Consider the following 26,095-nt stretch of genomic DNA (forward strand, 5'->3'; position numbering starts at 1 on the left):
AAGCCTCGCCAACGAGCTCCGCGCGATTGCACCCCACGGGTTGCACGATCAGGCTTCGAAGCGCCTCGAAACTCCGCGTCACCGCCCTCGTTTTTGCGCCGCCCCAACGGACGAGGCGTCGGCGGCGAAGAACTACGAAGCCCAGGGGCCTCTGCGGCCGGCCAGGCTCAACGTTTCCCCCGACCCGGCGGCGGGGAGGCGTGGCTGGAGCCCGGCCTTGGAAGGGGCGGAGAGGGAAGGATGGGTACAAAGGCGCGCGAGCGCTGGGGAGCACTTTCACGCTCCGCGGCTCCAGGCGAGAGGTCGTGCTGCTGCTGCTCGACGGGGCGGGGGGCTGGCAGCGCTTTGGAAAGGCGGAGCGCTCTCATTGCCCCCTGCCGTCGATGCTGCGGTTGCTTTTGCCGCTGGAGCTGCTGCATGGGGCGCGGAGCTGCTGCTGCTGCTCCTGTGGTGGCTGAGTCGCTGTTGCTCGGGGGAGCGGGCTCCCCCGGTCTCCTTCTCCTTCCTCCTCCTGCTCCTCCTCGCCCGTGGACCACTCGCTGGGTCGCGCGGTGACCCAGGCAGAGTAGGGCACCTCCTTCCTTCCACCCTGGACGTCTTTCCTCGCGCCTCGTCTCGCCCTTTCCTCCTTTTGGATGCTTATTCCAGCCTCTCCCACTCTCCGCCGCCCTCCTCGTCCTCGTCGCCCTTCTCCTCCTCCTCCTCTCCAACTAGCAGCTGCGGCCATCGCCGTCGGGGCTGCTCCGGCGCCATGCACACGGTGCAGAAGGACACTACCTTCACGAAGATCTTCGTCGGGGGGCTGCCCTACCACACCACGGACTCCTCGCTGAGGAAGTACTTCGAGGTGTTCGGCGACATCGAAGAAGCCGTCGTCATCACGGACCGGCAGACCGGAAAATCCCGGGGATATGGCTTCGTAAGTGCAGATTTGGGGGCCGGGGGGTCGCTTTTCGGGAAGGGCTGGGAGGGGCTGTTCTCGTCACCTGGCGTCGGGGCACCTCGCCAAAGGACCTCGCCAGCCCGCCTCTTGCAGGTCTTGCCAATGAATTCGGAGTAGTCGACACGTCGGGGCGCTCACCTGCAATAGGAGTCTTCCGTTTTCTGCCTTAACCCTGCGTGGAAAGGTTAAAATTTCAGGGGCCGAAATGGGAAACGGGCCGTGGGAAAACAGTACAGTATTTTTAGCTCTCTCTTTCTCGAACTTGGTATCCCTTTGAGCCATAACCAGTCTATATTGAAGGAGATAGAAATAGAATTGTAGAGGTGAAAGGGACCCTGAGGGTCATCTAGTCCAGCCCCCTGCAGTGGAGGAATCTCAACTAAAGCATGGCAGATGGCCACCCACCCTCTGCTTGAAATCCTCCATGGAAGGAGATTCCACAACCTCCATTCCACTGTCAAACAGCTCTTTGTCAGAAAGTTCTTCCTGATGTTTAGTTAGAATCTCCTTTCTTGTAACTTGAATCCATCGATTTGGGTCCTACCCTCCTCCAGAGCAGGAGAAAACAAGCCTGTTCCCTATGTGACAGCCCTTTCAATGTTTGAAGATGGCTACTGCATCTCCTCTTAGTCTCAGGCTAAACATATCCAGCTCCTTCAACCATTCCTCATCAGGCTTCATTTCCAGACTCTAGAGCATGTTGAGTTTGATGCCTCTTTGTTATATAAACTTGCAAGGAAATACGGGGAGGGGGGAATTAAGGAGGTGGGGTGCAATTTGATAGCTTAGGGTGGGAGCCCACAGACCTGCAACTGCCTCTTCAGGCTTATGAAACTGGAGGAGCCACATCTAGAGGGACACCTTCCAAAGGTGGTTTGGGAGTCTGGTAGCTTAGAGTTGGGGGGCTATGTGGGTGGAGGGAGCAGAAAGTGGGTAGTCACTCCTAGGGGAAGAGATGGAAGCGATTGGCTGGGTTCAGAGGATGTTGCTTCTAGAATGGTCTTTGGAGTTGGGGTGTCCAGTTCAAGATTACTCTGCAGAGCTGAAAACTAGGTCCCAAAGGGCCTGGAGAGCTCTTTGCATTGACGTGAAGTGTTCTGCTTAATTGGCGTTTGTGTGCTCTTGTGGGGTATGTCGTTGTTAACAGTACTGTCATAGTAAAAACAACGTATTTGGTAAAGGAGAAGAGACTCCTTGCAGACATATAGCTGGGAGGTGGAGACTCTGCTTGGATTATCTGCTCAGTGTGCTTCTGGGGAAATGGGGTTGTGGGTCGCACAAACTCTTTGCTGTAGTATTTACGGCATCTCTTCCGTGCGTGTGTGTCTTGTGTTGTCTCCCTCATCCTTTCATACTGGGTGTGGGGAATGGGGTGACCTCCGAAATTGTATCCCATCAAGGAATCCGTTCCAGTGGTTCTACGGTGGTCCTGATCCGTAGGGAATTTGCAGCAGAGTGTCAGAAGTGCCGTGCGGGTCCGGAAGTGGAGGGTGTCTCTTGGAAAAGGAATCAGGCTTAACAGTTGCAGGGGCTATTGCATGAGCAGAGGTTCCTGCAGGTTGCGTTACTTCCTGCTGCTTTCTGACTTCATGACCTCTAAGCGGTATAGAACGGCAACACTTAGCCTGGTACTTTTTCCCTCACCCTGTCAGATGAAGGCTACTCAACTCTGTGCATGGGGAAAATGGTTTTGTATCCCAGTGTACTGCTGCCCGCCCCACTGCCTTTGATCCTTGTTGTGTTGTTCCCGGCTCACAAAAATCGGGGTGGGAATATTACCCTGTCACATTCCCCTCCCCCTCTTCCAAATACTCCCCCACTGTTCATGCTCTGGTGGATTTGGAGTATTACATGGGCTCCTTTTTGCATTCCCAAGGATGTCTTCCAACAATTTTTCAAAGACAGTTGCTGGGTGAGGAGATGGAGGAAATTGCATCTTCTCTTTGCCTTCCAGACTTTTGAAGGGATTGCATGCTAAGTGCAGGAGCTGGGAGAGGAGAATAGCGAACTCAATTCTCCGAATAGGGATATTCACACAGCCAAAACACCAACATAAACACACACACACACACGGTGTTGGCAAGTTGCGGAGAATCCAGAGGTTTGCAGAAGTGCAGAAAAGAAAATTAAAATGTGCATTCACACACACAATTTTCAGGGTGGGTGGGGGAGGAGTAACCTCTCTAGAACATCTCAGTAAGGACTGAGCATCTATTGGGTGGGTGGGTGTGGAAAAAGGCATGGCTGACCAGAACTGATGAGGAGCACTTTGTGCTGCAACGTTTTGTTGCAGGCGCCGCTTAAGTAGAAGTTCCTTAACTTGCTGCTGCCTCAAAATGCAGGGATAGCTTTAAAAGGGGATTGGACAAATTCATAGAGGTATGGAGAAGTACCAGTCATGTTGGCTGTATGCTACTCCATAGCACCGCCCACGTCCCTAAACCATTGAGCCTCTTGGGCTTACCGATTGGAAGATTGGTGGTTCGAATCCGCTCAATGGGGTGAGCTCCTGTTGCTCTGTCCCAGCTTCTGCCCACCTGGCAGTTCTAAAGCACACCAGTGCAAGTAGATAAATAGGTACCACTGTGACGGGAAGGTAAACGGCATTTCTGTGCGCTCTGGCTTCCGTCACGGTGTCCCATTGTGCCAGAAGCGGTTTCATCATGCTGGCCACATGACCCGGAAAGCTGTCTGTGGACAAACGCCAGCTCCCTCGGCCTGAAAGCAAGATGAGCGCTGCACCCCATAGTCACCTTTGACTGGATTTAACTGTCCAGGGGTCCTTTACCTTTTACCTCTGCTATCTCCAGGATCAGAGGTGGGATGGCTCTGAATGCTGCTTGTGGTGGAGAGTACATTTGCCCTGCAGTCCTGCTTGTGAGCTTCCCAGAGGCATCTGATGGGCTGCTTTGAGAAATTGTCTTGCATTAGGGACATGGGAAGCTGCCTAGTTGATCCCTCTTGCCCATTCTACACAGGCTGGCATCTGTTCTCGCAAGCTCTTCGGCAGATGCTTTCGTAATCTTACCCAGAGAAGCTGAGGATTGCGCCTAGGATCTCTACCGTTTCCTTTCCCAGGTTCTTAAATTTCTTCTTAAAGAGGATTCTTGTTGGAAGCGACAGGAGGCTTTCTCTAACCAATAATTGACCTTGCACTTCATTGTTGGGCATCTTGAGGATGCATCTCAGCAGGACATTTTCACTACCGCCTCTCAGCTGCTTTGCATTTTTATCATTAGAATAAAAAGTCAACGAACTTGTGCAGCCCAGGAATGATTTTATGCGGTGCATTCTTAGCATTATGTCAAAGCCGAGACAACTGTGGCCAATCTTAGCTATGGTTTATGGTAACAAGCCAGATTCAGATATGGTTTATGAAGTTGACTTGTTGCAATAAACCACAGTTAAGACTAACCACAGTTTACGGGGTCGTGCCTAATGTTAAATCGCCGTTGAAAATGGAAGCAAAGAGCTTCGGATCTCGGTACCTGAACTCAAGAGTTTGGTGTGGGGAGCTGACAAACCCAAGGCTCTTTCATGGAACACTAAGCCATAGTTTAGTGTTGCATCCCAACCATGATAATTATTTCCAGTTACGTAGGAATGTCACATTTAGCTGGAGCCTTTAAAATAGAATTTGCATGATCTACATATACGAGGCATGTTCAGTTTCCCCTGGAGACAACGTTGCGTTTAGCAGTTTTGTCGTGCATTGAAATAAACCCTACAGACTTGTTAACGGTGTACAGACAGGAGTGTCTCCTGCCTTCTCAAGCTTCAGTAATGCAATTCCACACTTTCAAAAAGGGGAAGCTGTTCATTTCTGTGCTGTTCTTGCTGCTGGTTAGGTGGGGCTGCGCTGCTTGGGTTTCTGTTTGCTTTGTGGTGAGAAGAAAAGGAAAAGCTACCACCTGATTATTCCCTTCCAGTGCCAAAAGGAGAGGGGGGCGCAATGTGTTGTTGTTTTTAAAAAAGAGGAAACAAAAATAGTAGCTACTCTGAACTTATCTGCCTGCAGTTTATAGCATTCTCCCTTGAGTGCTCTTTTGCTTTGGGATGCTTCCATCTACTGCTGGCTTTTCCATTGTAAATCACGTTCTGAAGGGCAAACTTTACAGTGCTTGCAAGGTACTTCAGCCATAAAGCTGCCTCCGTGAGTGTACCGGAGTTCAAGGGATCTTGAATCTTAAAACAGCGTCTTCGCCTGCCTCCGCCTCTGCTTGGCTGCCTGATATTCAGCCAGCCTGGTCTTTTTTACTTGTGATGTCAAAACAGGAAACAAAGGGGGATATAGGTGGAGATGATGAGGCTTCCTCTCTCCAGAGCTACATAACGGATTATCCCCTCTTAACAGCTTTTCAAGTGAGATTCAAGGAGCGTTCTTAACTTTGTTGTGTGGAAGTGCTTGCTAGAAAGGAGGGGAGGAAAAACGCCCACTTGGTGTTGTTCCAGGTCTCTTACAAACACAGTCTGCCTGCTTCTTTCCAGGTGACCATGGCTGACAGATCTGCAGCCGAAAGGGCTTGCAAGGATCCCAACCCCATCATTGACGGCCGGAAAGCAAACGTCAACCTTGCTTATCTGGGAGCAAAACCAAGGAGTATTCAAACTGGTGAGACAAACTGCCCCCACTCCCCTCTCTCTTCTCTCTCTCTCTCTCTCTCTCTCTCTCTCTCTCTCTCTCTCTCTATAAATTGGCTCAATATCTTTCTGGGTTTGAATAGGACAATGAAAATAAAGCTGTGTGTTTTCTGCACCCAGGAAGCTCATTCCGCCATCCAAATAAACTCTGCATGCTGAGCTTATTTTGTGTGATTTGTTTCTGCTGCCAAGAATGGAGTTTTCAACACCACTGACAATCTCTTGGCAAGTGCTGCAGGAGCTGGAGCAGAGAAACCATGCAACTATGCATGCTCCAGTTCCCAAGGAACAGGGACATGTGCAGGCCCCCCTCCTTCTTGTGTATGCATTTCCCTTTCCTGGTTTGTTCTAACCCTAGTTTACCATGATGTCCACATCTGGCAAACTGTGGCTGAGCCTTATTATTATTATTATTATTATTATTATTTTATTTTATTTATACCCCGCCCATCTGGCTGGGTTTCCCCAGTCACCCTGGGTGGCTTCCAACAAAATATTAAAATACTGTAATACATCAAACATTAAAAGCTTCCCTAAACAGGGCTGCCTTCAGATGTCTTCTAAAAGTCTGGTAGTTGTTGTTCTCTTTGACATCTGGTGGGAGGGCGTTCCACAGGGCGGGTGCCACCACCGAGAAGGCCCTCTGCCTGCTTCCCTGTAACTTGGCTTCTCGCAGTGAGGGAACCGCCAGAAGGCCCTCAGTGCTGGACCTCAGTGTCCAGGTAGAACAATGGGGGTGGAGACACACTTTCTAAAGAAGAAAGTGGGGGGTGAAATTGGTATATAAGGAGCATATGGTATGCTCAAACTTGCAGAGTATGCAAACCACGACGTATGCAAACCAAGATACCCCTGTACTCTGGTTGTCAGACCAGGTGATTGGCCTCTGTGACATCCAAATTGAGCCATTATAAGGCAAATCTTTAGAACATCTGTGTTTAGCTCAAAGCTTACAGTAAACAGGTTGGGGTGTGTGGGGTTTTCTTTGTTGAAAAAATATAGTTCAAGAAAAATCATAGGTGTCTTTCTGTAGCTTGCTGGCTTGCCTGAGCCATCACAGATGCCTCTGTTCTTCTTATTGCTCTCCTTTGGAAAGTTCTGCATGCTTTTGAGGACAGGCAACTACAGCTGAAGCTCTGGATTCCTTCATTTGTGTTTTTAGTCAACTCCAGAAACTGTAGGCCGTGCAATATAGCCATTTGATGTTGTGACCCGAGAGCCTTGCAGATTCAAAGAAAAAAAACCAGACAAATTATCTTAAACATGACAATGTATATATATCTTGAGTTTCTGAGCATGCACTGGAGAATAAATGTGCTGGAAGCAAAGAAGGGGAAGATGGGGATTTGTGCAAGGAAAAGAACGCTGGGGAACTTTGCCCAAGCATTAGTATAGTTGGCTTGAGATTGTATATAATCTGCAGCCAACTGTTCACAACTTCAGTAAACTTTGTGTGTGTTGGAGAATTGAACAGATTGAAGCAGAGGCGAATGTCTGAGACCAAGGGGACAGGTTGACAGCAATATGGCAGGTGAAGCAGTCTAGGGAGAAGGCAGAATTATACGAACTCGGAAAAGGATTCTGTGAAAGGGAGATGGAAGCATTTTACCTCTAAGGAAGCAAAAAAGAGAAGATGGCAGATGGACACGACAATGGGTCCAAGTAAGGAGGGGCCCCGTTAATGAAAGTCAAAATAAATTGTAGATGCTTTCATAAATTAAAGTGGAGCTTTGAACACAAACATGAGTCAAGTGGAAGACTAGCTGTCCAGAAAAGAGACAAGTTTGAGACTTGGAATTAATAGAATGTAGCAAAGTGCGGGAGATAGAAGAGTATATTATATTAACAGTATATTAAAAACTGGGAAAATTAAATAGTGGGGAACTTGCTTGTGTAGTTATACAAACAACCCATGATGGTGGCGGTGGGGGGAGTGGGAAGTTGACACGACACATTTTTAGAAGTTTATTAAAACAGCTAATAGAATACATTGCAGTCATCTGGTTCAAAAATAATACCAAACTATAGTTTGACATAACATGAGGCCATGAACAAACCTTGTTCTCCTTCTCTCCTCTCATCCGCTCCAATTCAGTAAGTTGCTTCCTGTGTAGTACAAACGTAGTCTGCAGTTAGAATCCAAACCAGCAAACTGGTTTGTACTTGCCTTGCAAAACATGCCCAAACCATAGTTTGCAATCATGGTTTGGAGGGACATGCAAACCATAGTTTGCTAGTTTGTATGTAACTGCAAACTATGACTTGTGCTATATGAAGTAGCTGCACATGGGAGTGGATGAAGTGTTGAGAGGTCTGGAAGCACAACTAGTTTTAATGTTAAGGCAATAATAATAATAATAAATAATATATCCTGCCCAATTCCTTCTCTATTCACCTAGTGTTGGCTAAAACAGTGTTTCCCAACCAGGGGTCCCCCCAGGATATTCAAGGGAGCCACAGGAAGGAAACAATGTCTGAAGGGGGCCATGGTCAGAAAAAGGTTGGGAAACACTGGGCTAAAATATGCACTCTGAAATGTGGTAATATACAGTACAGGAGAAACATTGGCCAGTTCAAGTTAAGTCGCCAACTGTTGGTAACAATTCAGAGCAGAGTTAGAGAGATGCCTGAGGACAGGATAATGTTTCTAGCACTCCACAAAAGCTTATGCTGTATTTGTTAGCCTTAAAGGTGCCACAAAACCGCTCGCTGCAACAGACTTCACAAGACTACTCTCCGGAATTCATCAGATAATGTTGTCATAGAGAAAGTTAACACAAAAATTGTTTGTACTAAAGAGTAAGGATTAAGATAGCTACGATGCATGAAGCAAAACTGTAAATCCCACTGCAGACAGCGGCACTTAGCTCTGAGTAAGCAGGCCTAGGCACAAGCTGCACTTCTGAATACACGTTAACGTTGCACAGCCGGACCTAATACTGCGTTTTGCAAACATTTTTCTAGGTTTCACCTTAGGGGTGCAGCAGCTACATCCAGCTCTCATCCAGAGACCTTATGGGTAAGTGGAATTCTGTTGCTTCTTACAAATTTCATTAGCGACTTAAAGGTAATACTAGCAAATCGTCTTGAAGAAGGGAAGTAAACTCCTATGTTGCGGCAAAATCTCCTGGAAAGCTAAGGCAAACTTTCTTAATCTTTGTGTTTGAATCACCCCTTTTGGTTTATTTTCATGGGCGTTGCATTCGCCATCAGCAAATTATAATCTTTGGAAACGGCCCTCTTTCCTTGGGTTGCACATGAAGGGACTCAGCAGAGCCTTTCTTCTCCCTTAAATTTCACCTCCCCGCTCCACCTCTCAGGGTGCCCCAGAGTTGTTCAGGAGAAGGGAGGTATGTGCGCAGCACCCGTGACCCTCAAGCCGTCTCCCTTTGCTTGATCTTCTGAAGTGAGTTTGTACGCTGGAGGGTGACAGAGGAAGATACGACTACAGCATCCTTCTGCGGACCATGGCCATAATCATGTTACCTGCTCTACTGATGGGTACACAAAACTCTTGAGAATACAGTGGTACCTTGGTTCTTGAACTTAATCCATTCCAAAAGCCCGTTCGACACCCAAAACTGTTATAAAATCAAGCCGTGGCTTCTGATTGGCTGCAGGAGCTTCCAAAAAACATTCACAAACCGGAACACTTACTTCCGGGTTTGCGGCGTTCAGGAGCCGATTTGTTCAGGAGCCAAGCCGTTCGAGTACCAAGGTACCACTGTATCCCATTTCTTCAGTCCCTTTGTCCTACCCGAAGAGTCGGAAGCTGTTCCATAGTACGTTTCTCCAATCTTTAATTCCCCCATGGGATACATTGCACTGGGAAGTTCTCCTGCACAGGCTCTGCTGAAATGAATGGGGGCTGTGCAGGAGCATGGCATTTCTGAGTTTGTGAATGTCCTCATGCTGGATAAACTTCGTACAACCTAAGCAAGGTCTTTTTTTTTTGGTGGGTTTTTATTTTTTGCATAGCGTTAATTTGAATTTGCTGCATGTAGTTGCCTCATTGCTTTGTGCTCTGTGTAACAGTCCTGGCCCAGAAGACAAGCTGCAAAGTCTTAATAGTCAATGAAAGGAACATTAGGTCAGAAATTGATTCTGGACAGATGTTATACGGGGCTTGAGGAGCCTACAGAAGCAAGCCATTGTCTGCTGTTTTCAATAGCATATCCCATTCCTCCCCGGTCCAGAACATCCTCTTTTTATGCATCTAATAGGATCTGGCAGCTGCTCTGGAAAAGACAAGTGTGCTGCTAGAGAACAATAGCAACTGTCATACTACCTTCATTTAACTGTTTAATGATTGATGCCATTCCTTTTTTTCTTTTTTCAGCACTGTGTTTTTCAGAAAGTGCATGTTGGGTGCTGTGTGTGTGTGTGTGTGTGTGTGTGACCTTGGGAAGGCTTCTGGTTTTATGGGACAACGCATTGCCTTTTTTTCTTTGCCAAGAATAATTAATATTTAATCTTTTTCCCCCTGTCCTCTGCAAATCTGATGCTTTTTTTTCAAACCTCCCCACCCCCACAAGGAAGCCTTCCAGCTCTGGGTTTTGCCAACTGCATTGATGTTACAGATTTATTGGTGTGAGAGGTTGTGTTGTCACAATAACGACTTCACCACCTCTGTGTGTGTTGTTGAAACAAATTGCTTTTTTCACATTCAAATGCCCATTTTGGGTGCACAAGTGTAGGGTGCTGCTTTCAAATAAGGAATATTTGCTCTTGTTCTTAATAGCTCAGGGGAAAAAGAATTGTGTGTGGGTTTCTACTTTTTCTTTAAGGCTCGGTTCGGGGAGGGGGTTGTTCTCCCCGTTGAGGATGGTGATAGCATGAACCTTGTTGAATTCAGCGTGGCGTTTTCTGAGCTGAAGCATTTCCCGACTGCAGTCACCTGCAGATGGCCTAGATGTGCATTCGCAGAACTGATCTGAGAAGTAGACTCTGTGCAGCTTCCCCACCGCACTCTCCGAATACTGAATTTTGCAGTCATGTAAATCTGCACTAAACTAAGGAGGAATTTCCCACTGTTTGCTAGGTGCTCTGTGGAAAAGAGAAATGGCTCTGTGCCAGTTCAGAGAACTCGGACTCAACCATAGCTCCCCAGAAGTTAGTGAGCTGCAATCTCTTTTCTCTGACCAGTGGTCGTGTTAGCTGGGGATGACGTAGGTTGTGGTCCAAAAACATGGGGCAGCAATGGAGGGTATAGCCAGAATGAATTATAGAATGGGTAGCGTAATAAGAGGGACATGGGTGGCGCTGTGGGTTAAACCACAGAGCCTAGAACTTGCCGATCAGAAGGTTGGCGGTTCGAATCCCCGTGAACGGGTGAGTTCCCGTTTCTCGGTCCCTGCTCCTGCCAACCTAGCAGTTCGAAAACACGTCAAAGTGCAAGTAGATAAATAGGTACCACTCCGGTGGGAAGGTAAACGGCGTTTCCGTGGTTCGCCAGAAACAGCTTAGTCATGCTAGCCACATGACCCGGAAGCTGTACGCCGGCTCCCTCGGCCAATAAAGCGAGATGAATGCCGCAACCCCAGAGTTGGTCACAACTGGACCTAATGGTCAGGGGTCCCTTTACCTATACCTAGCGTAATAAGAGGAGGAAACGTACGTCAAAGTAGTCTTAATCTTCTAATTGACTTATCAAACCAGGAGGCTAGAAACTGACCCTTGCCATCATTGCACATGTCTGTGTACTCAGTGCATATAAGTGAAGAGGTCTACAGTCTACATTCATCCTGACAGTTCAATCAGACCTCCACATACAGGAGCAGTATACCTTGGAATGCCTTATGCTAGGCACAGACATGGGATGGTTGTTGTCTTTATGCCTACCTTGTGAGCTTCTGGATGCCTCCACTTGGAAACAGAAGGCTAGACTAGATGGACCAGATTCCTCGTATCTGTGCAAAATGTGGGGATATCTGTGCACATTTAGCTTCAGCTATGTATGTGGGAAAGCTGGTGTGTGGGTGAAAGCTTTTTCCAACTCTTGTGTGCTTTGTCTTCATGCACTATGGAATATGGGACTCTTCATGCATGTGTGCCTTGCAGTCTAAGCAGTCAGCGTTCCAGTTCTTGGGCATCGGGTTTTGTCAGCCGAGAAACCACTGGGGTTGCATGCAGTGTATATATGGCAATGAATGTCAGAAATTATTTGTTGGTTGCCAAGAGACGGGAACTGGGAGGCCAAGAGAGGCAGGGAAGCAGAGAGAGAGATATGCATGCCTATATCTTGTTTGTAAGCATCACTAAACAAGAATTTTGCTGCATTCTGCTCCAGCAGTGATTCAATCGCGGGAGAGGCAGGCTGGCAAGAGGGAGAGACGTTTGCCCAAGTGATCTTGGTTAGCACTGTAGCCTTGCTCCTAAGCAGAGCGTTGGGAGTTCTCCTGGGCAACACATGTTTGGCAGCTGCCTCTATTATTGTCCTGCTGGAACAATAGGCAAAGAAAGTTTCAGTGCTGGATCCAGCATTCCTTGAGCACCCAAGGCTTCAGACGCCTTTGGAAGGAAGAACTAAAGTGGCAGTGTTTGTGGCCCCTGATATTTTCTAGGAGTGATTCAAACTGTTACAAGCTGTGCCCTGGAGTGTTACATCCTCCGACATCATTGTGTGTGGAGGCGATGGGGGACGGACAGACAGGATCCAGTGCAACTGAAATAGTAGGGCTTAAATCTCTTTTGTGGCTCAGTATCCAACATGTCAGGGACGCAGGTGGTGCTGCGTAATAAGAGGGACATGGGTGGCACTGTGGGTTAAACCACAGAGCCTAGAACTTGCCGATCAGATGGTTGGTGGTTCGAATCCCCGCCACGGGGTGAGTTCCCGTTGCTCAGTCCCTGCTCCTGCCAACCTAGCAGTTCAAAAGCACGTCACAGTGCAAGTAGATAAATAGGTACCGCACTGGCGGGAAGGTAAACGGCGTTTCCGTGCGCTGCTCTGGTTCGCCAGAAGCGGCTTAGTCATGCTGGCCACATGACCCGGAAGCTGTACGCCGGCTCCCTCAGCCAATAAAGTGAGATGAGTGTCGCAACCCCAGAGTCGGCCACGACTGGACCTAATGGTCAGGGGTCCCTTTACCTTTACCTTATCCAACATGTAAAGTTATTGGGCCGTGTACACACCATGGGCAGAAGTGCAGAAGCCCTGCGTAAGGACTTCCCCTTGCGGAATGGGGCTTCCCCCCTTCTCCCCTTTTGACCCCCAACATAGCTCAAGGAGGAGTTTGGGGGGGACACCCAGAACAGCATACAGCCGGGGGAGGAAAGCTGGGGATTGTTCTTTCTGTTGAACTGCATCGCTTGCGCAGATGGAATGTTTGTAATAGTGTGACACTAAATTCCACCTCGTACATTAAATAATAATAATCCTGAGAGCTGTACTTGGTTGAAAGTTCTTGGAATCATAGATCTGAGGGGGAGATTGCAGTTCCAAGGATTCTGAGCGGGTGGGTGTGCTTTAAATGCATGGTGTGTACGAAGACTGGTTTTAGGGCTTCATGGGAAAGGTTTTGACCAGAGCAACTCGCTGGATTTCTCTCCTTCCCTGGCAGAAATGCTCGTGGCAATTCATTTATTACTTCGGGAGACGTTCCTGGGGGGTGGTTGAGGGAAATGTTGTTGCGGTAACCACAGACAACAGACCCTGCAGTTAGCAGTGTTGAAATTTTTATTGCAGGTCTCATGAGAACTAGAAGTTCTCTCTTTGAAGTGCAGCAGATGTGAAATTTCTCTCGCTCTCTGCCTGTAGTCAGGAAAAGAGATTGCAAAAAAAAAAAAAAAAAAGAATAGTTGGGGAAAGGGCCTAGCTGTGTGGCAAGGCACCTGCTTTGCAATCAGAAAGGTCCCAGGTTCAAATTCTGCCACCTCCGGTTAAAAGGACTCCAACGTAGCCTGACTTCCTCTCTCTGAAACCCTAGAGTGCCGCTGCCAGTTGGAATAGCAGTGGAATACAAATAGTAGACAAATAGTTGGACTTAGTAATAATAATAATAATAAATTTTTTATTTATATCCCACCCTCCCCAGCCAAAGCCGGGCTCAGGGCGGCTAACAACAATAAAATAATACAACATTCAAAAATCATTTAATTATAAAATTAATTCAAATCAAATTGATGGCAACCATTGGGCTAGAGTTCTGTGAAGATTGCCAGAGGAGGGAGTCAGGCTGTGCCCTGGCCAAATGCCTGGTGGAACAGCTCTGCCTTACAGGCCCTGCGGAAAGATGTCAAGTCCCGCAGGGCCCTAGTCTCTTGTGACAGAGCGCTCCACCAGATCGGAGCCACAGCCCAAAAAGCCCTGGCTCTGGTTGAGGCCAGCCTAACCTCTCTGTGGCCCGGGACCTCCAAGATGTTTTTGTTTGAAGATCGTAAGTTCCTCCGTGGGACATACTAGGATGTATTAAGGCATACCAGGTATTAAGGCAGCTGCTTGTATTCCAGTCTACTTGAGTGTAGAGAAGAGCTTGAGGATGGGAGGGTTGTCTGGAAAGCTCAAGCAAATGGAACAACAGAGTGTCTTTTCTCCTAGAGTGTCTTACAATGAGACACGTAGAGCTGCCGAATCTTTTAAAGAATTGTTCATGCTGTAATTTCAAGCTGTTGAGAGGTCTGGTTGTTGGTGTGGTTTAATGCTAACAGGGAGAGTTCCTAAATGGGTGCTGTTACCTACAGAGTGCTTCCTGGACATGGGATAGATGCTGGTCTGTTTCGAATTCTTGCCTGATATTATTTGAGTGGGTGGGTCTTATGTAGACAGTGTTATGAACTTAGGCACAGTGGTACCTCGGGTTACATACGCTTCAGGTTACAGACTCCGCTAACCCAGAAATAGTACCTCGGGTTAAGAACTTTGCTTCAGGATGAGAACAGAAGTCATGCTCCAACAGCGCGGCAGCAGCAGGAGGCCCCATTAGCTAAAGTGGTGCTTCAGGTTAAGAACAGTTTCAGGTTAAGAACAGACCTCCAGAACGAATTAAGTACGTAACCTGAGGTACCACTGTATATAAGCTAGGCGCCAAATGGCACCTTAAACAACGGAATGTCTATTCACCAGGGGGTTGGACTGGATGACCCCCCGAGGTCCCTTACAGTGCTACGATTCTATGATTCTACGATCTCGGCTACATAGCTTGACCGTAGCTTGCCCTTAAAACAATTCACTTGTCCCAATATGCAAAGAGAAACACACACAGTGGAAATGGAAATAGTATTAACTGTGGACTAAGGCAGAAGTTTCTAAACTGTTAGTCGCCAACATGGCACCCAGAAATCTCCATGTAGTTGCAACTGGACCCATGCCAGTGCCTGGCTAATTTCTAACACTGTAGGTAGGCGCCCATGTATGTGGGGAACTGAACCATGCGACTCTTCCTGCCTCACCCCTTTGAGGGGGAAGAATCATATGATACACATATAATACAGTTGTCCACATGTACATGCTGCATGTCAGGTGTGATTTAGGATGCTTGGGTATTTCCCTCCATTACCACATCAGAATCTGTAGTAAACATCTGGACCAGTCAGTTAATAATAATAATAATAATAATAATAATAATAATAATAATAATAATAAATAATATATTATTATTATTATTATTATTATTATTATTATTTATTTATACCCTACCCATCTGGCTGCGTTCCCCAGACACTCTGGGCGGCTTCCATCAGAATATTAAAATTCAATAGTCTATTAAACATTAAAAGCTTCCCTAAGCAGTTGAGTTACTACCCCTCAGTAGAGGTTCACTTGGCTACCCATCACACCATAAGGCCTGTAACAGTGTCCTGATTCCTCTTCCCTCGTACTCTGAGCAAAGCTTCTCCTGGAAGGAGGAACTTCATGGAGCGGGAACAGATTCCTTTCTATAGCTTTTTTGTGGTGGAAAGTACAGATTTCGGCACGTATTGGCTCTTCGCAACCAGCGTGGTATGGGTTCAGCTTGTACTCTGAGTCTCTATATATTAGTACCAAATGTAACACGGATACATCTCCCCTCAAAATTCCTGCATATGGAGACGTTTGGCTGGGAGTTAGAGTGCTCTTGTAGGTAGGACTTTTGAGCTCAGATTGAGAAACCAGAGTTTAAATTCGCAACTGGAGACAACATGTTCTATAGAGAGTGTCTGGCTACAAAAAAATCCTCCTCAGATCTGGTGCCCTCCCAGTGTTTCAGGGAACCATTCCAATCTGGGTTGGTGGGCTCATAATCCAAAACATCTGGAGGGCACCAGGTTGCAGAAGGCTACCAGGCAACCTCACCAAGAGCGTTTCACTCTCTTGTAGCCTTAGCCATAGGGCTGTTGAGAGGATTACAAGGATGCTGCAGGCTCCTTTAGGATACCGATAGAGGTGTAAAGAAATACAGTGAACAATTGCAAACGTAGCGAAAGTTGTCATGAACAATAAGTGAACCATAAATCATATTAAGATCTTAAATAAAGATGCAAAAATTAATATCAATAACAGCAACAACCCCCCCCCTCCGAACCCCCCCCCCCCAAAACAATACCGCAGCCTAAGAGTCTTTTCAGCAGCCTCAGCTTTTGTAGCTGGAGTCAATCAGGGCCCTGTTTTCCCAGAATAGCTAGAAGGGTAGGACTCGAACCAGTGGCTTCAAGTTACAAGAAAGGAGATTCCATCTAAACATGAGAGAAAGCTTTCTGGCGGTAAGAACTGTTTGACAGTGGAACAGACTCCCTCAGAAGGTGGACTCTCCTTCCTGGAGGTTTTTAAGCAGAAGTTGGATGGCCATCTGTTATGGATGCTTTAGCTGAGATTCCTGCATTGCAGCGGGTCAGACTAGATGACCCCTGGGTCCCTTCCAACTCTCTGATTCTATGAAAAATGCCTATAAGGCAGGGAACAGGTCTTCCCGGACTCACAGCCAAGATGGTATACCTCGTCCTTGACATTTCTGTGCCTTAGCCAGGCTCCCAGTGTCGAGGGAGGAAATCTAAGCACAGTTCATCTTCCTTCGATTCCTAGCTTAAATCAAACAAACAGAACTCGGTTTCTAACTTTTGTGGCTCCCTGACGTGTTAACGCTTGTGGTTTTTAGCATTTTGCTTGATCAGCACCAGCCTTGGCCATTGGAGCTGGTACAATTCAGGCTTGGTGAGGAATCCTCCTTGTATGACAATCTCACGTGGTGGAGAGGGCAGGGAGCCGGTTGAAGAAAACAAACCTGAATTAAGTCTTGCTGCTGCATTCTGGGGTTTTTTCTTTCTTTCAGTCATGCAGGCATTTAGTTTCTGGGCCAAATTCAGAGTTCAGCTGCAATATTCAGGGCATTGCAGGAAAGAGCTGCAAGTAAGGTGAAAGGGACTAACTTACTGGTAATTTAAGCTGCTTCTCCATAAAGCAAAGAAAATAAAAAGGTCATTAGGTGACTATCTGTTGGCTTAGCTCAGCATAAGATGGAAGGAACCTGATTCATACATGGAGGTCAGAGGAAGGAGGCCAGGATAACTTAAAAGGGATATTGTTTGTTCTATCACAGCAGTTCTTCTTCACTGCAAAACATATCCTTCTGAAGGATGCTTGCAGTGGTGAAGAGGAACCATGGGCCATTAATAGCTACAGAATCCTATGAAAATGAGTTTCAGGCGATTTAAGGCCGGCCGCTTCATTATCCTGAGCACTATGTAAAGTAAGGACTCCAATTGGAACCTATATTGTAGCGTAAATGTTCCTGTACAGCATTCTTGTTTCCATGGATGCATTTGCAGTAATTTGCAAGCTGCAGTGTAGCTCCTGTTTGATAGAAAAGAAGGGGAAAGCAGCAGCCAGGTTCCTAGCTAGGAAGAAACTCCGTCATTGACAATCTGAACAGCGTGAGCTTCAAGCTGTTTCACATAACTTTTAAGAGGAGGTCAGGACTTGGTAGGACAGGATGTATGTCTATCCTCAATTTTATATGTATTTAGCAGATACTGGATTTAAGGACTGGAGCAATCTGTGTCCTGGGGAATTGCAAGGTTCTGATGGATTACCTTGCCCAGTACTTTTGGTCATCCCCTGTTGGGTGTGTTGTGCGTAGGGTGGACACTTGTTTCATATGGGGTGACTGTCCATATGCTTTGCAGACGTGCAGGGGTTCCTGGTTTGTACTTAAGTGTTACAGTAGTTTGGAAAGAAACTCATGAAGCTGTGTCCTATTGAATTGGAACTGGTGGCCCATTTAGACCCAGAAGCCGCTGACTGGGCAGGAAAGAGCCACTACGCAAACTCTGCGGCAGGTGGATTGCTGTTGCTTATTAGGAGGAAGAAGAACAGGGGAGGTTGATGCAGTGCTAATGCACTGGCAGGAGTCCTGCATTGGCTCTGCTGGTGAGTTTGCACTGGGCTGACCTCTCAGCTGCCTCTTCCTCCTGGAAAGCAAACGGGACTTGCCTCCTGGGAAATTAGTGTAGCAGCTCCATACCACCTAGTGAGCTGCTTCAGTTTAGACCTGTTCTCTCTAGGAAGAAGTTCTTTAGCATCTTGGGCAGAGGCCTTCCCCAGTCCTGTTTCCAAAGGCCCATTTAGCTGGTGATCTAACATGGGAAGTTAACACAAGTAAAGCAGTACGATACGGATGAGCAATAGTCCCTCTCTAGCAATGTGGAGTTGCCTCCAGAGAGGATTCATCTGGGTTTCAGGTTGGTGTTACTGTTTCCCCCTTGCCTTAAAATGACAAAAGAAGGTACCGTATTTTTCGCTCTATAAGACGCACCAGACCACAAGACGCACCTAGTTTTTGGAGGAGGAAAACAAGAAAAAAAATATTCTGAATCTCAGAAGCCAGAACAGCAAGAGGGATCGCTGCGCAGTGAAAGCAGCAATCCCTCTTGCTGTTCTGGCTTCTGGGATAGCTGCGCAGCCTGCATTCGCTCCATTAGACGCACACACATTTCCCCTTACTTTTTAGGAGGGAAAAAGTGAGTCTTATAGAGCAAAAAATACGGTAGCTTTAGAAACTTGCAGAGATACTGTATGTTTTAAGGATTTCTCCTTGGGCAATGCAACCCTTTCTCCTATGTACCCCCCAAATCTGTTCTGGGGGTTCCCTCAACCCTCTGGGGCAGATTTGGGAATGGTAAGAGAGAGGGGAAGTTGCGTTGTGCTGGTGGTAAACCTTGTGATCAGAGTTATTTAGTTCAGCCCTGCTGATATGAAAAGTGAAAGAAAACCTAAATCTTCATTTCTCTTTCCTCCCTCCCTGCAGTACTGTTGTTTTTGTGGAAAACAATAGTTAACAGATTTAGCTGCTGCAATGGCAAAGAATTGAAACAGCCCCATCTCCCTGCCCCCTGGCATCACGACTCCAATCTGCCCCAGACCCCCATCCCCCCCCCCGCTTGCCTTTTGTGAAACACAACCCACCAAAGTATGTGAAAATGCCTGCATTCAGACAGCGCCTTATTCCATTTTCTCCACCTGATATTTTGAGGGTTTTCCCTGTGTGATCTTTCACGTAGCATTAAGAGTAGCTTCTGAAAACCAGGGGACTCTAGTGGAAGTTCAGCACTAATTTCTGTGTTTCCGGGGGGGGGGGGGGGGAAATGGGACAACCATTTGCAACTTTGTTAACTCAGAAAATCACAGGAGTTTTGCAGTGTAATTAAATGTGATGAATTTTTTTTTTGGGGGGGGGGTTGTATCCTGGCATATGGTTCTTTCCTGCTGTTTAGAATTTAGCATGACATGGATGCATGTTGATCAAAAAGCCAGAGTTCCATAATGCAACAGGTAATGCAGCGTAAAAGGAACATTATGATCTTGGACAGAAACACCAGTCCGATAATCCCCACACCTGTCCCATCTACCTTGGACCTTCCAGGTGTCTCCTAGAGCTCACTTTAAACTCTTGCAATTCTGGATTGCAATGGAAGAGCAGTTGTGGGCAAGCTATCTTTCAGGGCAGGTTTCATTATTGAGTTCTTTTGCCGCAATTTGATTTTTTTCACTAGAGGAACCCTGATGATCTCGTAGAAAACCCCAGGACTATATTTGAAACCCCTTTCTTTGTTTAAATGCCACCTACTCAATTCTGTTATATTAAAAAAGGTAAAGGACCCCTGACAGTTAAGTCCAGTCATGGGATTCGAACCGCCGCCCTTCCAACCGGCAAGCCCTAGGCTCAGTGGTTCAGACCACAGCGCCACCCGCATCCCTCTGCTATATTAGGGTTGCCATATTTCAAGAAGTAAAAATCCGGACACAAAATGTTTTCCGTCATTGGAATCCCGGACATGGGGCATTGGAACTTGACGGATTGGCTTAGTCAACAGATTCATAGCTAAGCATGCCTAGTTCTTCCAATCTGAAGAAGCAAAGGCAGGTTTTCCTTCTAATCTAATGCCTTTTACTTGTTTTGTGTGAAAGAGACTATGAGTAATTTTCTTTCTTTCTACAGCTTGGCAGATGCAGAGGCTGAAAAGATTTCTCTGTTGTCCTCATGTAAATTCCCTCCCCCACCCACCCACCACACAGGGAGATTGTATCTTCAGCTCTCTTGCCTGACAACCTGTTTTTGTGTGCTTGCCCATAAATATTTTTGTTTCTTCCAGCTTTGTGGGGTTGCTGGTTGTGGCAGTGGCCAGATCAGATCTAGCAACAAGGCTCTGGATCTGCTTAGCTTGAGTTGCAAAAGGTCTCTCTTTGTTCTTCTTCTTCCAGCTAAGATAGGGGGTTGATTGTCTTCCTACTTTTCATTACACCTCTTTTACAGGTTCCTGCTGTTGTTAAGAAGCTATTGTTAAAAAATGAAGAAATAAAAGTTGCGTGTATTACATGTACCCTAATAATCTATGTTGCTGTTGGCGCTGGTGGGGGAGTTCTAGTGCTTAGGGCAGCCTCCCCCCCCCAAAGCAAAGCGGGTAAACTGTTGTGGGCACCACACACAAATCCCACAACCAGGCACACACCACAGCCTATTCTACTACCTTTGCTGTAAACTGCTTGCAGGTGTTTAATTTGAGAAAGTGGTATATGCATTTCTAGAGAGGGTGCAAAGTGGGGCTGGTGAGGATTATTGTTGTTGTTGTTGATTGTTTTTGTTGTTGTTGTTGTTGTTGTTGTTGTTATATTTACACCCCGCCCATCTGTCTGGGTTTCCCCAGCCACTCTGGGCAGCTTCCACCAGAATATTAAAATACAACGATTCATCAAATATTAAAAGCTTCCCTAAACAGGGCTGCCTTCAGATGTCTTCTAAAAGTCCAATAGTTGTTTATTTCTTTGACATCTGATGGGAGGGCATTCCACAGGGCGGGTACCACTACCAAGAAGGCCTTCTGGTGATTCCCTGTAACTTCACTTCTCACAGTGAGGGAACCACCAGAAGGCCCTCGGAGCTGGACCTCAGTGTCCGGGCTGAACGATGGGGGTGGAGATGCTCCTTCAGGTATACTGGACCAAGGCCATTTAGGGCTTTAAAGGTCAGCACCAACACTTTGAATTGTGCCCGGAAACATACTGGGAGCCATTGTAGGTCTTTCAGGACCGGTGTTATGTGGTCTTGGTGGCCGCTCCCAGTCACCAGGCTAGCTGCCGCATTCTGGATTAGTTGTAGTTTCCGGGTCACCTTCAAAGGTAGCCCCACGTAGAGCGCATTGCAGTAGTTCAAGCAGGAGATAACCAGAGCATGCACCACTCTGGCAAGACAGTCCACGGGCAGGTAGGGTCTCAGCCTGCATACCAGATGGAGCTGGTAAACAGCTGCCCTGGACACAGAATTGACCTGCGCCTCCATGGACAGCTGCGAGTCCAAAATGGCTCCCAGGCTGCATACCTGGTCCTTCAGGGGCACAATTACCCCATTCAGGACCAGGGAGTCCTCCACACCTGCCTGCCTCCTGCCCTCTCTCCCCCAGGAACAGTACTTCTGTCTTGTCAGAATTCAACCTCAATCTGTTAGCCGCCATCCATCCTCCAACTGCCGAATGAGACCTTGGAGCCTAGGGAAAACCTAGGTCTGATGGAGAAGTCTACAGGGGTTGCATTTGACACACAAGCTTTGAGTTTCCTTGCACAGTGGGACGTGTCCATTCGGACTAGCTGGTTTGATGGTCTGTACTAGCCAGCTTGGGTCACTGGAGCACACAGGATTGGGTGAACAGAAGAAAGAGTGATTGTACCAAACAGGCTACCTTTAGACGTCTTTTCAAAGTTATGTTATCCTATATACACACACAGCTTCCTGTGATACAGAACGGCCATCTTGCCTTGTCCATGCATGCCCACTGAGGATAAGTGCGAGTGGTATTGATTCTTTGTGGTTCATAGCAGGGAGAAATATATATAAATATTTGTGTCATGTTTATGTTCAGTTTTACCTCTGTCTTTGGGAGGCATTCTTGTGTACTTGGAAGTTTCATGGCCACCTGTGTAAAGTACACTTAGATAATGTCATTTGTGGACATACTTTGAATAGCTCGTTGCTTGAGGTGGGATTGACTGTAAGTGCATGCAGGTGTCATAACTGATGAAAGAATTAGACACCCAGGGTGTGTGTGTGTGTGTGTGTGTGTGTGTGTGTGTGTGTGTGTGTGACACACACACACTGGTACCTCGGTTTTTGAGCGTCTCGGAAGCCGAATGTTTCAGAACCCAAATGCCGAAAACCTGGAAGTAAATGCTTCCATTTTTGAATGCGTCTCAGAAGTCGAACGGTTTCCGCTGCATTTTTTTCAATTTTCCTCATTGATTTTGCAGACTGCCGTTTGCACCTCGGTTGTCGAACGTTTCGGAAGTCGAACGGTCTTCCAGAACAGATTATGTTCAACAACCGAAGTGCCACTGTATATATAATTTTTAAAATGTTCCAATACTAATTGTATTAGGCTTGAATTTGTGTGCCTGCATTTGATGACTCCTGCACTGCATTCCTTCCCTTTCTGACCCCGAAAGTGGCACAAATTGTCACCTGGGATGCTTTGCGTTGCCTGCTTTGAGTTAGCACCAGGGTGAAATCCAGCGTCTCCTTGATAGGTTCCAAGGAACAGATAGGGACAGCAATGTCAACAACCCAGTCAATGGGCTGATCGCTAAGGAAACAGTGACAAAGTAGGACATTTGAGACCCAAATAGCCTGAGCAGTTAGGGGCACCCCAAGGTGATTGTGGGGTTGAAGTTGCCGGTATGGAGCCAATGAATGTTTTGCTTCTCATAACCTGTAACCTTTCTTAATGTAGGTAGAAGGGTGTTTATGCTTTAAGAATGTTCAGATGTTTTATGGCTCATTGTGTGCTGTGCCTATAAAACCCTCGTGGCAGCAGACCTTAAGCGGCCGTTCAGCTAGAACAACTTCATTAAGTTGAGCTCTGTCCTATTGCAATAGTCTCCAATAAACTCCAGGTCCTTAACTGGATCTGCTGAAGTTTGCTGTAATGCACTTGGTCCCGTGATTTATTTAAAAGCTGCTCCGTCACCTGGGCAACAAACAGGTGTTGTAGAAGTAAATTCTTACCACGTTAACTGTCACGTGGTGTTCACCTAAATAGTCTGTCCAAGATTTCAGGCAGGGAGTCCCCCTCTCAGGCCTACTTGAAGCTGTTAGGAATTTAAATAGGCACCTTCTGGTCCATTTAGGAGGCGTGCTGGAGCCAGCCTGTATCTATTCATGCTTATATATTTATTTTGAAAAGTTAATGTCCTGCCTTTCCCCCCGAAAAAAGGAATCCATGGCAGCTGACAAATCAGGGGAAAGTAAAAAAAAAAGGTAATAAAAATACTATATTAGCATAATAGTCACAACAGTAAACAATACCTAGGGTTAGCAGTAATTAAACAAAATGCTTTGGAAATCTAGGAAATTGTCAGCCAAAGGAGTTTTTAAATAGCCATCTTTAGCTGGAAGAGCCTAGAGTCTTAAAAAGAGAGTACGCAATTGCATTTTCGCCTCATTCAGCAGGGTCATTTTTAGGCACGGGTTGAAGTGGCTGTAACATTAACCGCTCTCGTGTTGACACTAGATGCAGTCTGCTTGCTTTTATACATTTGTCCTTTTGCCTCCCATAGATCTGCATATAACCTTTTCTGTGTTTTGCCTTGTGTCTCGTTAATGTTGGTTGTGGCGTCGTGCCACGTAGCTAGGATAGCACCTCGATCCTGACCGCGATCCTTTCTCCGCCTGTCTTGGGCCCAAGGTACCAAGCGACACCCGACACAACTCTCTGCAAGAAACGTCAGTGGTTCTAATTTTAGGTTTGACCAAGTTCTCTTTGCCGTGTTTTCCAAGTGTTTGTGGTTTCAGCCAGTGATTAATCAGTAATGCCATGAAGCAGCTCATGAATTGCCATTCACAGGGTGAATTTGATGTGTGATGACGGCTTGAGGATCACTTGATTGATATTTTTATAATCACATTTCCGATGAAGTTTCCTTCTGGCATTAAGATAAAATTATTCGGGCCTTGTTTTGGATTCCCTTACAGTTTAAACGGAACAGCAAATATTTTTGACTTGAGTTGTTAAATCTTTATCCCTCTTTCTCTTCCCCCTTCTAAATAAATACAGCAGTCTTTAAAATCTTCTTTCAGTTTTAGAAAAAGAAAAACTTTTATATGCAGAAACGCAGCCAGGAGATAACTTCATCCCATTGTATTTTGTGTGTGCTTCCTTTAGTTGATAATCAAAACTTAACCTACCTGATGTTTTATTACTATTAATGTGTTTAATAATATATCCGTTGCTGTTACTGCTGTTTTTCATAAATCTTTATCTTTTGTCCTTTCAAGGTTTTCAGTAAACACATCTTAGGACCAAATCATTTTTTTTTATTTACATTGTGAATTTCTAAGAAGTCTTGCCAGAAGAAGGAAGGGATACTTTATGGCATGGTTTTATTATAATAATTTGGAATATTATTATTATTATTATTATTATTATTATTATTATTATTATTATTATTAAAGAGACTGGATAAATTGTCTTAGAGAAGATTGGAAAACATTTATTGAATATATGGGAAATAATTGTGTACAGCTGAAAAAGCTGGCAGCATTCAACAGTGTAAATAAGTTTTGATGGATGCAGTAATGAAATATTGAATGGTATATTTTATGTAAAATATGCAGGAATTTATGCTAAAATAAAAGTAATAAATAAAGTAATAAATAAAGTAATAAATAAAGTAAAATGAACCATGGAAAGAGAAGAAGGGAAGTCATTAATATCTTAAGGATGTAAAAATGAGTATTTTAAATTGTAAAACAGAAAATTTAATAAGAATTATATACAAAAAAAGAGAGAGGGGATAGATATTCTCTCCCCCCCCCAACCCCTCCATCTGCAGCTACAGCACCTAAAAATAATTTTTGCATTTTAAGATTGGAGCGTTCTTAAGAGAGTTGTAAGATCTTTCTATAAATGGGTTATCTGAGTAAGTATTGGGGTTTTCTTTTTCTATGTTTTTAGGGGTTCTCATTTTTATACAGGCAACCTCCCACCCCGTTCACACGGGGGTTGCAATCCGAGGCACCATGAGTGTCTGTGATATTGCATATACAGTGGTACCTCGGGTTACATACGCTTCCGGTTACATACGCTTCAGGTTACAGACTCCACTAACCCAGAAATATTACCTCGGGTTAAGAACTTTGCTTCAGGATGAGAACAGAAATCGTGGTCCGGTGGCGCAGCGGCAGCAGGAGGCCCCATTAGCTAAAGTGGTGCTTCAGGTTAAGAACAGTTTCAGGTTAAGAAAGGACCTCTGGAACAAATTAAGTACTTAACCCGAGGTACCACTGTAATTGAAACCCATTGGAAAAAACCCAGCCAAGGCCCTGTCTTTATGATGTTTCTGGGTCACTTCCAGGTTCAGCTCAATGCATATATTGAATGCATGTAAACAGGGTGCTTGCTTGTATGTAAATGCTGCCTTGAGTCCTGTCAGGGAAAAAGATGGGGTATTAATTAATTAATTAATTAATTACAGCAGTAAGGCATTCCTCACTCACTGCCAGGCTTCCAAGCCAGCCCTCACTTTTCTTTTCAAGTCCCTTCAACTTGAGTGGGGAGGTTGGTTGCTTAAGGAGTTGTCTTCGCCATCCCAGCATGAGGTGCTGTTGCATGCACAAGCTGTGTTTGTGCATGCAAAGCATTATGGTCTGTAAAGGGTGTGTGTATGGGTGGGTGGGCATAAACTCTATAAAGTTGAGAAAGTTGACCCTTTCGTTGCAATTGCCTCAGTTTCTTGGTAAATTCTGGCTGTAGGAAAACCGAAGCCCCAAACCTAAAGACACCCCCCCCCGCCCCAAGAGTAAATAAATCATGTCATCAACACAGGATTTATTCAATTGAATTTGCAACAGTCCTAGGTTTTTTCCTGCGAAAAATGTAATTATGCGGAACAATATATACTGGGATACCTAGCAAGAAAAAGGATGTGGTTGTTTCGGTGCTGGAAATTATTTAAATGCCTGTCAGACGATGACAGGCTATAATTAAATTCCACCTCAGGACATGGGTTAAAGTGGCCTCATGTTCATAATAATAATAATAATAATAATAATA

General features: G+C 45.9%; 1 protein-coding gene across 3 annotated transcripts in view; it reads left to right on the top strand.

Annotated features, from left to right (window-relative positions):
* Positions 1-248: 248 nt before the first annotated feature.
* Positions 249-26,095, top strand: part of RBM38 (RNA binding motif protein 38) — a 33,172-nt gene continuing 7,325 nt past the window's right edge. Inside the window, exons 1-3 of one of the 3 annotated variants that reach the window (XM_028735279.2) lie at positions 249-919; positions 5,432-5,555; positions 8,549-8,603. In XM_028735279.2, coding sequence (XP_028591112.2) covers positions 752-919; positions 5,432-5,555; positions 8,549-8,603 — 347 coding nt within the window. In that variant the 5' untranslated portion in view covers positions 249-751. Of the gene's footprint in view, positions 920-4,983; positions 5,072-5,098; positions 5,306-5,431; positions 5,556-8,548; positions 8,604-26,095 lie in introns of those variants that run through there. The other 2 variants (XM_077929308.1, XM_077929307.1) reach the window with 2 other exon arrangements.

This window comes from Podarcis muralis, chromosome 5 (genome assembly GCF_964188315.1).
Source record: "Podarcis muralis chromosome 5, rPodMur119.hap1.1, whole genome shotgun sequence".
Classification (NCBI taxonomy): Eukaryota; Metazoa; Chordata; class Lepidosauria; order Squamata; family Lacertidae; genus Podarcis; species Podarcis muralis.